This window comes from Tachypleus tridentatus, chromosome 3 (genome assembly GCF_004210375.1).
Source record: "Tachypleus tridentatus isolate NWPU-2018 chromosome 3, ASM421037v1, whole genome shotgun sequence".
NCBI lineage: Eukaryota > Metazoa > Arthropoda > Merostomata > Xiphosura > Limulidae > Tachypleus > Tachypleus tridentatus.
Window position 1 is genome coordinate 27,313,362 of NC_134827.1, and position 14,772 is coordinate 27,328,133.

The 14,772-nt window shown below is 31.2% G+C and overlaps 2 protein-coding genes across 20 annotated transcripts in view; one reads left to right on the forward strand and one right to left on the reverse strand.

Annotated features, from left to right (window-relative positions):
- The window catches only part of IntS9 (integrator complex subunit 9), a 58,061-nt gene extending 53,647 nt beyond the window's left edge, over nt 1–4,414 (forward strand). The window contains 1 exon segment of the mRNA XM_076493586.1: nt 3,970–4,414. Within this exon segment, the coding sequence (XP_076349701.1) occupies nt 3,970–4,089 (120 nt within the window). The 3' untranslated portion in view covers nt 4,090–4,414.
- A 2,542-nt stretch (nt 4,415–6,956) lies between these two features.
- LOC143246592 (oxidation resistance protein 1-like) overlaps nt 6,957–14,772 on the reverse strand; it is a 47,430-nt gene continuing 39,614 nt past the window's right edge. For all 19 annotated transcript variants that reach the window (XM_076493583.1, XM_076493568.1, XM_076493574.1 and 16 more), the window contains 5 exons: nt 12,061–12,171; nt 10,676–10,828; nt 8,851–8,946; nt 7,884–7,957; nt 6,957–7,545 (listed from right to left, as the gene is read on the reverse strand). In XM_076493583.1, coding sequence (XP_076349698.1) covers nt 7,404–7,545; nt 7,884–7,957; nt 8,851–8,946; nt 10,676–10,828; nt 12,061–12,171 — 576 coding nt within the window. In that variant the 3' untranslated portion in view covers nt 6,957–7,403. The remainder of the gene's footprint in view (nt 7,546–7,883; nt 7,958–8,850; nt 8,947–10,675; nt 10,829–12,060; nt 12,172–14,772) is intronic.

Below are 14,772 nucleotides of genomic sequence, written 5' to 3' on the forward strand. Positions count from 1 at the left end.
CAACAGGAATGGATAAGAATATGAATTATGAACTTAAAGATGTTACAGTTATAGGTGATTCCTTGACATGGAATGTGGATAGAATAGTCCATGGGGTAAATAAAGAGAAAAAGAGATTACCCTGGGGCACAGGTTGAAGATATAACTAACAGAGAAAGAGATATAATGAATGGGACTGGCAATGATGCAAACTTTAATGTGCATGTAAGGTCTGATAATATAGGGAAGTGTAAGCCAGAGGAGATAATTAGTAAGTACAAGGGGTTGATAAAAGTAAAGATACAGGCCATGAATTAATTGTTGAGTTGAAATTTTGAATGGGTCAGTAGAATTACATGTTAGGCTGAAATTGATGTGTAAGAATCTGCAGGCTAGCTGGTTGGACATGTGGCATTAATTCAGTGGCAGGAGGGAACTTTTTGAAATGGATGGTTTACAGTTGGAAAGGATCTGACATGTTTGTAAGGGCTATAACACAGCTGTAAGGGAAGTTTTAAATTGTGACTAGATAGTGGTGAGGACAAAGATAAACTACATTAAATAAAATTAAGATGTAGAGAAAAATTAGCACAGGGAGTCAGTATAACAATAGTTATAGGAATAGGCTTAGCTGTTACTATTGTAATGTTAGAAGTATAAGAAATAAAATAGATGTCTTTAGGTCACTGGTAGGAATAAAAGATTTTTATATCATTGGAAGAACTGAAACATGGATAGATGTAGGTGATTTTGATGACAGAAATTTCTCTCTAATACACGATTATAGGTTATTTAACTGGGGCAGAGTAATAAAGAGAGGGAAGAAGTGGCTGTGTATGTAAAGTGCAAGTTCCATCATGTTGACACTGAGACTATTAAGGAAAATAGGAAGGAGGTCGAATGCAGTTGGGTTTCTGTTAGTGCTCTTAGTTGGAATCTGTTACAGACCACCAGTTGAAACTGCTGAAATTAGTGAGAAAGCTTACAGTGAGATTAAGTTTTTATCTGTTAATTAATTCATGATTGTGTAATTTTAATTTCAGACATATTGATTAGGAAATGTTATAGTCAAACCGTGAGGGAGGAAGGATTCTGGAAACTGTTCAAGATGGATTTCTTCACCAATTGGATAAGAAACCTACTAGAAATAATGCTATTTTAGGTTTATTATTAACTTCTAATATAGAAATAGTTAAGAGGATGGAAATTGGGGAACATTTAGGTACAAGTGATCATTGCTGTATTAGGTTTGATGTTTTATTGCACACAGAAATGAGGAATAATGATAATTTGATTCCAAATTTTTAAAAAAGTAAACTTTGAAGGGATGCAACAAGAATTATCTCTCTTAATTTGGACAGCTAAATTACTTGGAGACACTGAGCAAGTGTGCAAAAAATTGTTAAAGAAAAAAAATTTTTAATATTCAAAATAAATATATTCCTTACAGAAGAAAAAGGGAAGCTACAAGTAAGGAAACAGGTTGATTCACAAAGGATACAAAAGATAAATTTAAGAAATTTAACTGGTATCATAGAAGATCAAGAAAGTTAGTCAAGCAGGAAATTATGACATCCAAAAGGATGTATGAAAAAATTTGACTGGTATCATAGAAGATCAAGATAGTCAGTCAAGCAGGAAATTATGACATCCAAAAGGATGTATGAAAAAATTTGACTGGTATCATAGAAGATCAAGAAAGTTAGTCAAGCAGGAAATTATGACATCCAAAAGGATGTATGAAAAAATTTGACTGGTATCATAGAAGATCAAGATAGTCAGTCAAGCAGAAATTATGACATCCAAAAGGATGTATGAAAAAATTTGACTGAAAACTTGACTGTAAAGATGTTTTTAAGTATATTAGGGGTAAACAAATTGTTAGGATTAGGATAGGATCTTGAGGGATGATAAAAGATGGCTTGTATCTGACGATTATGAAATGAATAGTTTATTAAATTCTGCTCTTTCTTCAGTTTTTACTAATTTTGGGCAATTGATAGATGAAAACAAAGTTGAAAAGACAACTACATAAATTCTGAGCTTCTTAAAATAAAATTGGGCCAGATAATGTTTCCTTGAGGGTTTTAAAGTAGATCAAGGATTGGATATGTGAGCCACTTGCCACAATTTTTTTGTTAGTCCTTGAACAGTAGGCAAGTACCAATAGGTTGAAAATTAGCTGATGTCACTCCTATCTTCAAGGGAGGTAAGAGATGTTGCCACAGTAATTATAGGCCTATGTCTTGCACCAGTTGTAAAAGTTTTGAAAAGTCCAAAGTAATTTAATAAAGTTTAGAATTTTATCGAATAATCAACATAGTTTCCTTAAGAGAAAATCTTGCCTTACAAAATCTATTTACATGTTTTGAATATGTCGTTGTAAACGTAAGATGAGGGTAAGGGTGTAGATTTGGCATATTTGGATTTTCAGAAAGTATCTGACAAAGTGCCACATAAAAGGCTTGCAAAGAAAATCCTCTTTATAGATGTGGGGAGATAAGTTAAACTAATTAGATAGAAGAGTGGCTTGCTGGAAGAAAGCAGAGGGTTGTTATAAATTGAGTTCAGTCAAAGTGGATTAATGTTGCAAGTGATGTGTGTGTACCTCAGGGGTTCAGTCTTAGGACCATTGCTCTCTTCAATTTACATTAACGACCTAGAGGAAGAAATGGTCAATAAATTACTTAAATTTACTGATAACATGAAGGACTTTGGCATTGTTGGCTTTGAAGAGGATGCTTCTGATTTACAAAATGATTGACAATTTAGTGAGTTGGGCAAATAAGTGGTAGATGGGTTTTAATTATGATAAATACAAAATACTGCATGTGGGTTATTATAATATCGATGAGAATAATCTTGACAGTGTCATGAAAGCTTAGGATTTTGGTGTAATGTTTGATCAGTTTCTAAAGTTATTCAAGCAGTGTGTTGTTGCTAGTGATAGGGTAATTAGGACTGTAGCTTGTATCTACAGAAACCTTGAATACAAGTCTAAAGAGGTTATAATTTCTTTGTATAGGTCACTCGTTAAAGTACATTTTGAGTATTGTTTTCAGACTTGGGCTCCTTACCTTAGGAAAAACATAATTGTTGAGAAGGGTTACTGAAACAGTACCTGACACAGAGTGGTTATCACATAATGAGATATATATCCTTAAAAAAAGAAAGAAGAGTTAGGAGATATGATTGAAGTGTTTATTTTTCATACTTAACAGTAGAAATTGTAGAACCAGAGAACGAATATATATTGAGGCAAGATCGAAGCCATCTTCAGCTAAGACAGTTTAATTTTTCAAATAGGGTAGTCTTAAGATATTGTGGAATGTTCACTTTGAATGAGTTTAGAGAAAGCTTGACAAATATATGAATGATAAAGGCTGGCTTTAATTTTTTTTTATAGTTTTAGTTTGGTTTAGAGGATGGGACAGCCAACATGGACCTTGTTGTCCCTAAACCTTATGTTCTTGTTCATTACGTAATAGAACAGAAAAATTGTAAGAATACAGTCACAGCTGTTTACTCATATTATTAAATCAATTTTGTATGAGAAAGTCTTAGCTGTGTTTAAAAGATGTACTGTGTTCTGATATAGTCATTTTAATATTTCATCACATCTTTTGTTAATGATGGCTAATTTTTGTGTATGTCACACGAACCTTCTGCTGGTAAACTTCATCAGTGTGACATATTTTATAACTGAGATTAGAAATGTTCTTTGAATGTTTAATATTTATTTTAAATCTTCCTAACATTATAGGCCTTGAATTCTAGATTTGTATAAATTAACTTCCAATCATTGAGGTTAAGGGACATCCTTATGTGTATTTCAAGTGTTTATTTTACCATTAAAATTGGACAATACAGTATAGAACATGTGACTTCAGTCATTCATTCAATCTTTACTGTAAATATTGTTCAGGTTTCATTCAGTATTAACTTTTCTGACCAAGACATTAACCACATGATTGTTTTACGCATCCATAGCAAACAGAAGATACCTTAATCCAAGTGGAAGAACATTCAACTCACATCTACTGTGCTGGAAACTCTAAACTCCGACCAACTCTCAGAGATACCTTATTACAGTGTCTTAGTAAATTCTAACTGGTTCCACTATGGCTGCAGCCTCTCTGTAATAATACTGATTCACCTGTAATTTAATTTTCTAACCCAGTTCTGCATGAAATTTGCAGAAGAGCAATGATTAGAAGATTGATTCTCAACAGCGTTTCTGTTTGAAGTCTCACAAACACCAGAGGACCCAGTGTTTAGATATGTTTTAAACAGTGGAGACTTCAGATCTTGAGAGAGTTGTGATTGTGTGACAACTGCTCTTCTTTAAAAAAAAAAAAAAATCACTGTTGTATCATTTTAAAATGTTTTTAATAAATCTTAAGAATGGACTATGAGAATTTTAAGACATTTTAATCAATTATTGTGTAATTTTTGTGGACATTATTGACACAAGTTAATAAATTACAAACCATCACATGAAAATTTCATATTTAGTTGGTACACACACACACACTTTCTTCTGAAATATAAAACTTTCTCTTAATATAAAGAGCTCTAACAATCACAATACATCTTCCATTTTTAGGCTCTACCTGCTGTTTTACCGACTTTATTATATTTCTAATGTTAATGGGTTTTTTTGTCTGAAGAGGGACACTATTAGTTAAAAGAGTAAGGAACAAGTATCCACAATGTCCACTTTTGTTTTACTATGTATAATTAAACGAGAACAATCATCATACGATACAGTAAGATCTGATTTTATGTAAAGAAAGTGTTAGCTTCGCAGTCACAATATGTCTGAAAACATCTTAGCTTTCTTCGTTGTTTATCATGATAAATCTTAAGTTCCTATTTTAAATTATAGAAATCCATACTGCACCTTATACGATGAAATCTTCAAATATTAAGTTCAAGGCCACCAAGGTATAAATAAATTTTTGCTTTGGCTAACTAGTTCAGGATGAGTCTTAGTTAACTAAACAGTGTATGCACCATAGATGTATTAAGTTTACTTCCACATAAATTTATAACTTTTCAATAACTTGTTTACAACTGTTTAACACACACAACAACTTCATATTACTACAAATGTTAACGTATTTTTGCCACTGGAGGTTTGATTTTAATAGTTAATAACCCCACTCCATATCTGAATTTAAAATATTTTATTTTACAATTATTGGTGGTAATTATCAACACAATTTGCACTCTTGACAGGTTATTAAAAAAGGAAAACAATGAATGTAATTCATGCTTGCAATATGAAAGATACAGAAATGTCTTTTTAAATAAAAACCCTTTGAATACATTAGTTTACAAGTGTTCAAGTTTTTTTTGATGTTGCAAATTATTGAAATATTAAGCTAACTGCATATTGCCTCAATTTTGCATACATTTAATAATTTTAAAGTGAAAGTCATGTACGTGTTATATTTAGTTCTGTCAATGATGCATTTTACATTCTTTCGTTATTAAAAAAGGGTTTCATATTAATTTCAATTAATACAACTGAGACAATGTTTGTGAAAGTTATTCTTTAAGTGCTTTTACATTTCTTAAGCCATCTCACTCAGGATATCTGCATGATTTTGTTGAAAAATAGACTAACATTTTCATTTGTTTTTCATTTCAGTTAGTATAGAGCACTGAACAACTTTACTTTAACATGATTTCCTGTACATTTATTTCTGTAAAACAGCTTCAGTCGACTTTTCTTTAACCCCAGAACTTCCAGTGAAGATGTGAACTACTGACTTTCTAAACATATTTCTGTAAACTATTTATACACCAAATCACTTGTTGTTCCATGAAATTGGTAAGGACAGAATCTCCACTAACATACAAAATTTTAAAAACTACCACCAATATGGTAATTAATCCCACTAATTACAACTGGAGATTCCTGCATATATTAGAAATAGAAAAATGGGTGATTTCATTATTTTTTTTGGTCAATTTTCTTTACACTTAATGTTGGAATGCTCCAAAATCATGTTCAGTAGAATGTAACATGTTGCCCCACGAGCAGTTAAATGATTTTATGTTAAATATTACGTGTAACTCGCTTTCTATCCTCCTTGTTTTCCTACTTATTTAAAACACCTTAAAGTTACACTGAAATGCATTAGCATTCATCAGGAACAGTTTTTCTAAAATTTTGTACCATATTTAATGTTTGTAAGAGACCATTTTTGTGGATAGTGAGTGAACTAATCCCAACTCCAAACATTTGTTGTTGTTTTGTAATCCTCATCTCTCTTTGTAATATGAGCATTCTAAAGTTTGTAGTACAACATAGTGTGATGACTATTTAAAAAGTTTTAAATGTGTTTTATAACATTAATCATCTCAATCACGGATTCCACAAGTCTGTCCTTCCACACAGTGCCAGTGCCACTGTCTATTAACATGTCAAAATGACTGTTGTATAGATTTTACTTAATATGAGGGTTTTGTAAACATTTAAACTTTTTGTAACAGCTGTGGAAATTTAATTTCCTTATTGGAAATGTATTTTTTATACAACTTATACAAGAAGGAAAAAAACAAACATCTATATCTTTTTTTTAACTCACTAAGCTTATGTTGACTTGTGACCCACTATTCTTCAATTGTGTACAGTGATTTCTACCTTTGTCATTTATAATGTTGCTTAAATTTTGTGTTTGTATATTTAATTACTTCATTAAAGTACTAATAATGTTTTTCTTAACATTTTCAGGTAATATTTCTACAACTGGAGCAAAATTTCTATACCAGTTATATAAACATTATAAAATAGAAATACATAACCTCTAAAAACTGAGAAAAAACAAAGACAAAATGTACATTTCATAACAACCATGATATCACCATCAGATTGTTGTTTCTCAATTCTGTGATAATGGAGTTGCTGAGGGCTAATGATTTTAAGTATCAATTATCTGGTGAGTTATTAACTCAGAGAAAAACTGTTTTTATTCAAAACTTTAATTCTTAAATAATGGTTAATATATTATCAACAAACTTACATATAGTCATTAGTTTCAACAAAACTGTGAGCAGTCTTAACAGCCCTATGTGTAATTACTTAGAGTATCTGTTTCACATTCGTTTTCATTTTACTAAAAAATTTAACACAAGATTTAAGTGTCAAATGACATTTAAACAGCACAAAGAGTTTACAGCCCAATATATAACAACAATTTCTATGTACATATTGTACATAGTAACTGTAGACCGCATGCATTAATGTAAAAACAGCAATAAAATATAAATGTGATTAATATTTTTGTTTTAAAATTTCACTAAAAATGTTACAAAGTTGAAGTACTTACTAAATTCAAAATATCAAGTAACATTTTTTTGTGTGTATACATGGTTAGAAACTGATTACGTTCACAGCTGGCATTGGTACGTACTTAGAAACCTTCAAAACCCCAAGCTTCGATTCCCTTTACTACAAAGTCTTCGTGAGTAGAAAGTGTGTCGTTTTCATAAGTTTCGCAATTGTGACTTCGTCCATGAAATAAGTCTTCATCCAACCACAAACCAAACTGACCACTTAAAAATGGTGAGTGAGAAAAAAAAAAACAGTTACAATAAAATCTAAAAGGAATATTGAACAACCTTAAATGGGTGAATTTACATTTCTGAATAAGTGGATTACAGAGAAAAAGATTTAGTTATTTGTAGCATAACCCATGAATCTCAATGTGAAAATTTATTTTTCTTTTTTAACACTTAGTTGACACTATTGCAAGATCCTTGGAAGGTTTTAACATACACTTTCATATTGTAGAGAACTTTTAACAGTATAGATGTAACACTGTTTAAATGAGGATATATCAGCAACTACTACTGATGTAGCTCAGGCTTGATATGAAATGAATGTCACTTACCTTCCTGCTCCAAATGCAAGACTATTCATGTCTCCTTTAATGAAATAAGTGTTTTTCGTAGTCCAGCAGTAGTGCTAAAATACGTTGAAAGAAAAGGGTAACATTGTGAAAATATTCATAAACATATATAATTGTTATAAGACTGAAAGTAAAAATGTGTGCATATGATAATAATAACACATCAACTACAAAATACCTTATTTATTCAGTGTCAAAGCAACCTCTATCCCAATACCTAGACTTTTCAAAGCTACTATGGTATGTCACACACTACCTGTTTTGTTGTTTTTTTTAACTTAAGCACAATAGCTTAACCCACCACATGTTGAAACCCACTTTTCAGCATTACAGGTCCTCAGTATTAGAGAATTAGAGTTGTGATTGAGATGCTAATTATATTATGAAAATGCTTTAGAGCCGTTATGATGCAAACTAGATTAAGCTGGGAAAATGTAAATGTTTTTCTCAATCTTATTTATTTCACAACCTGTTAGAATTTAACATAACAACATATATATCCTGATAAAAAGCACTTTGAAAACTTTAACCTCTCTTAAAGGTTGTTTAATTGCTGGTTTTCAACTTAAATTTATAAACACAAAATTACCTGAGCTATCCATACTGTGTTCTATGTAAGTATCAAACACTGATTTTTAGTGTTATAAGCCTTAAATTTTCCCATTAAGATACCATAATGCAGTTATAAGTCACATGAGAGGGGGAAAAAAAAACCTAAAATTAATGTGAACAGCTCATTACTTTAAAACAGTTACTAGATAAAAAAATAAAATTATAAGATACAGGTCTTAAATTATATCAAGTTGAGGAAAATTCATAACAGCACAATTAAGCAGAGTAGCTGTTGTTTAGCTTCAGAAATTCAATATTTCATAAAAACTATGGCAGTCTCTGTTACTAAACTGCTATATTTATCAACTCTACCTTGTTTAATGCATCAGGGACTTACTTGAAAGGCAGAAGAAAACCTGAACAGAAAAGACTCTCCAGTTCCATAAAAATGCTCACTTATTTTCAATGAGCATGATGTCAAAACACCAAACACCTGAAGGAGTTTTTTAAAGTCATTTTGAGTAAAAAGTATATTTACATAAAATTCAAACATCTTAAAATAATATTGTTTTTTATAGTAAAGGCTAAGAGAAAACAATCCAGTGCTGCCATCTTGTCAATATAAAACCCCCTAGTTAAAGAAAAGGCTTAACTCAGTTTATGCATAAAGGGCTAATCTTTCAAAAACAGAGAAAAAAAAATTTAAAGTCTCTGTAGACAAACCAATAGTGTATATCACATACTTTGTGTTAAATGTCTAGTATTAATAAAAAAATCAAATATTATGATTAAAAACTAGTAAGCTTATGAAATCCTCTTCAGAAGAAAAAGGCACGAGTCATGATAAAAAAATAAAAAAACTACTATGAAATTAATCATAATCTTCCGAGTGTTTGATAAATTAGCTCAAAACTGAATAACTTTAAACATTTACCAGTTACTTGGTATGATAGGACATCAACTTCACATAACACATTTAGAAAAAAACCGGTATCTTAATAAAGTCAGATACTAGACTGTTTGTTGTTAAGCACAAATCTACAAAATACAATGTGCTAACCACTTATACAAAGACCAAATATTTGCATCATAAACTTTTATATTTACCAGTGGGAAACATTAAACAGGTCAACACACAGTGTATTCAGTTTCTCATCTTAAAGTGTACCATGACACAGTGTACAAATACAGAACTTTCCTCAGGCACAATGTCAGTTGTACAAAAGTGTCTCAAATTCTTATTTATATTTGTTACAATTAAAACTTATCAGAAATGTAATTACTAAATCTAAAGATTAAATTATTTAAGCTTGAAAACAAAACAAACAAAATTCTATATGAACAAAATAAAATATTACATTGTTTGTAAAATTCAACAACAGTAGAGTAGCATTAACATTTGTTAATATACTTTCTACAAAGTGGACACATTCTGTAACTTCATAAAAACACACAACTAAAGAAAACTTTCAAAATATTATCACTAAGAGTCATCCTTAAAATAACTAGATCCTGCACCTTGTTCAGTAACTTTTGTTTATTTTTGAATTTTATGCAACACTACACAAAGGCTAGCTGCCCCTAATTTAGCAGTCTAAGACTAGAGAGAAAGCAACTAGTCATCCACTCAGATTAATTTTTAACATCAAACATTGTGCATCCTAACTGTATTTTCAACTCTGAGAGATACCAGTAGTTACTTGCATGGAGCATGAATGGAAAATGTTTGTTTCTAAATTTTGCACAAAGCTACATGAGGGCTATCTGTGCTAGCCATCTCTAATTTAGCAGTGTAAAATGAGAGGGAAGGCAGCTAGTCATCACCACCAACTCTTGAGCTAATCTTTTTTTTTAATTAATAAACAGTGGGATTGACCATCACATTTTAACACCCCCATAGCTGAAAGGAAGAGCATGTTTAGCGTGATGAGGATTGGAACCCAGGAGTCTCAGATTATGACTTGAGCAACATAGCCACCTGACTATGCCAGGGCCTCATTCAGTAAACCTAATAATAATATTAAATATTTACAAGTAAAATACTTTTTTTTTTAACATGGTGTACACCAGTTAATAAATGTTCCAATAAAATTTTGGTGTGTGCAAAATAAGCAAACATTCAGTTCATATAATGTGGAATGTATACTATTGTGAATTTCTTCCATAAAAGAACACACATAATTTGAAAGCAACAATTATATTCACAAAACTCTTTTACTCACAGTTCCTTCATTGTCAATAACAACCAAGATAACCGGGGTTTCAAACTTTGCCATTTCCCGGTACAGTGTCTTTAGGCTGAATCCGTGTTTAAATGAAGAATATATAAGTATCCAGGGGCAACCCTCTACCCGAGGTGGAAGGTGCTTTGCTAACTGGAATGTATATATATAAATATAAATAATTAATGTATAGGTTAAAAACAAAATTGATAAATCAATAATGTTTCTTTCCATAATTAATTTTTAATAACAATGTCTACTTCATCTGAGAATTAAAGTGCAGAATCACACAAAAAAGTGTAACAGGTTATAATCAGTAACAAGACTTATACAGTACACAATATTTATGTACATACCAGTAGTAAACATTATGCACAAATTCTTCAATTACAGAAACGTTTGGTTTGTTTTGAATTTCATGCAAAGCTACACGATGGCTATCTGCACTAGCAGTCCCTAATTTAGCAGTGTAAGACTAGACTAGAGGGAAGACAGCTGGTCATCACCACCCACCACCAACTCTTGGGCTACTCTTTTACCAATGAAGATTGGGATTGACCATCACATTATAATGCCCCCACAGCTGAAATTGTGAGCATGTTTGGTGTGATAGGGATTCGAACCCACGACCCTCAGATTACAACTCGAGTGCCTTAACCCACTTGGCCATGCCGGGTCAATTCCAGAAACTCTGGTTAAAATACACTTAGTCTTTATAATGTTGAAAACACCCAACTGAAATAAAACAAAAACTCAACTCTGTTTTTTTACTACAGAATTTTTGTCCTACACTACACATAAGGCTATCTAAACATACCCATCCATAAATGAGCCAATACACTGGAAAAGTAAAATTTAGTGAGATAAGAGTTGACAGTCAATGCTTTGACTAAGTGCTATCCTTTGATGTAAAGTGTATCCAAAAAACCAAATTGCAGAAAGTAAAGCAAAACAAAAATTCTTAGATTCAGTCTTGGCATGTTACAACTAAGTTAAAACATGGTCCTAAATGCTTAACTATGGCTGTTACTGAGCAATAAAAATAGATGAAACTGCTTTTATATTATTCATTTTTATATGTTTATCTCATATCATTTTTTCTGTCTTCCACAATAATATAATTAATAAAAATCGGTGATGACGAGAAAACCCACTTGTAGAGAAAAATATATACGTTAAAACAACTGGTTTGGGTTGAGAAAATTTTTATGTGAACCTGACGATGTTTGAAGAAGGTTGAAATGTTGTTCACTCCTCTACATAAAAATTTTCTCAACCCAAACCAGCCATTTTTACATATATATAATTAATAAAAATTACACAAAATATATCCGTACCAGTAATTCTTGTTTAATTATACACTACTGTTGTAAACTTCTACTGACCTCTCTACAATGTTCTTCTGTCAGGATCTCACTTGTTTCCTGCAGCTCTGGAAATGGTAATTCAAAAGGGTCTAGATACGGTGATCTTTGGGTGTCGCTCACTGACACAATCTTAAAAAACAAAGAAGTAAAATTACAAAAACTTATCTTATTTACTAAAAACACTTATCAGTTGGCATTGATGAGCTTAGAATGACTGATGCAAACAGATTTTGTTACTAAAGTTACAATTTTAAATGTCAAAAGATGTGAAAGCATTATAATTCAGCAGAACTAATAATCGTTTACAGTTTAATTAATATGAATATGTTAAAAGGCTTCCCATGAACCTACAGATTTCCTATGGAGAGTGCAATGCAAGGAACAAATATGCTGATTAGGGTAAAACATTAAAGTAATAAATAGATAGTCTGATAACGTCACTTATAAGTGTCGTAGTAGTAGTTTTCTATAGTATTTTAGAATATCAATTATGTACTTTACTTAACATACTGCTTGGTTTTGGTATGATTACACAAATATCCTTTGAAAAAGTACTGACACTATAAAGCATAATCTTTTCATTAACCCTAATCAACATGTGTAACCTGAATCATATTTTTATCTAACATTCATGATAAATAATTAATCATCTTAAGAAATATAAAAATTAAAAGACTTATCAAACATTAATGTGAATGGCACTGATACAAATTTTTAAAAATTGAAATCAATTTTAAGAAAAAGCACTACACCTGTTATGAAATTAAGATAATTAATATTTTAGTAAGCACTGAATCCCATATTACTTACACGTTCTATTGCAAAATATATGAGAGTTATAAAAGTTCTATTTTTTCTGTTAAAAACTTCCCTTCTCCAACCCTATCAACATTAAATTGGGGAAACAAAGTAACTTAACAATGCTTGAAAGTCTAGAAAACAAAGTAATTTAACAATGCTTGAAAGACGAGGAAACAAAGTAACTTAACAATGCTTGAAAGTCTAGAAAACAAAGTAATTTAACAATGCTTGAAAGACGAGGAAACAAAGTAATTTAACAATGCTTGAAAGACGAGGAAACAAAGTGATTTAACAATGCTTGAAAGACGAGGAAACAAAGTGATTTAACAATGCTTGAAAGACGAGGAAACAAAGTGATTTAACAATGCTTGAAAGACGAGGAAACAAAGTGATTTAACAATGCTTGAAAGACGAGGAAACAAAATAATTTAACAATGCTTGAAAGACGAGGAAACAAAGTGATTTAACAATGCTTGAAAGACGAGGAAACAAAGTAATTTAACAATGCTTGAAAGACTAGAAAACAAAGTAATTTAACAATGCTTGAAAGACGAGGAAACAAAGTAATTTAACAATGCTTGAAAGACGAGGAAACAAAGTGATTTAACAATGCTTGAAAGACGAGGAAACAAAGTAATTTAACAATGCTTGAAAGACGAGGAAACAAAGTGATTTAACAATGCTTGAAAGACGAGGAAACAAAGTGATTTAACAATGCTTGAAAGACGAGGAAACAAAGTGATTTAACAATGCTTGAAAGACGAGGAAACAAAGTGATTTAACAATGCTTGAAAGACGAGGAAACAAAGTGATTTAACAATGCTTGAAAGACGAGGAAACAAAGTGATTTAACAATGCTTGAAAGACGAGGAAACAAAGTGATTTAACAATGCTTGAAAGACTAGAAAACAAAGTAATTTAACAATGCTTGAAAGACGAGGAAACAAAGTAATTTAACAATGCTTGAAAGACGAGGAAACAAAGTAATTTAACAATGCTTGAAAGACGAGGAAACAAAGTAATTTAACAATGCTTGAAAGACGAGGAAACAAAGTGATTTAACAATGCTTGAAAGACGAGGAAACAAAGTGATTTAACAATGCTTGAAAGACGAGGAAACAAAGTGATTTAACAATGCTTGAAAGACGAGGAAACAAAATAATTTAACAATGCTTGAAAGACGAGGAAACAAAGTGATTTAACAATGCTTGAAAGACAAGGAAACAAAGTAATTTAACAATGCTTGAAAGACGAGGAAACAAAGTAATTTAACAATGCTTGAAAGACGAGGAAACAAAGTAATTTAACAATGCTTGAAAGACGAGGAAACAAAGTGATTTAACAATGCTTGAAAGACGAGGAAACAAAGTGATTTAACAATGCTTGAAAGACGAGGAAACAAAGTGATTTAACAATGCTTGAAAGACGAGGAAACAAAGTGATTTAACAATGCTTGAAAGACGAGGAAACAAAGTGATTTAACAATGCTTGAAAGACGAGGAAACAAAGTGATTTAACAATGCTTGAAAGACGAGGAAACAAAGTGATTTAACAATGCTTGAAAGACGAGGAAACAAAGTGATTTAACAATGCTTGAAAGACGAGGAAACAAAGTAATTTAACAATGCTTGAAAGACGAGGAAACAAAGTGATTTAACAATGCTTGAAAGACGAGGAAACAAAGTGATTTAACAATGCTTGAAAGACGAGGAAACAAAGTGATTTAACAATGCTTGAAAGACGAGGAAACAAAGTGATTTAACAATGCTTGAAAGACGAGGAAACAAAGTGATTTAACAATGCTTGAAAGACGAGGAAACAAAGTGATTTAACAATGCTTGAAAGACGAGGAAACAAAGTAATTTAACAATGCTTGAAAGACTAGGAAACAAAGTAATTTAACAATGCTTGAAAGACGAGGAAACAAAG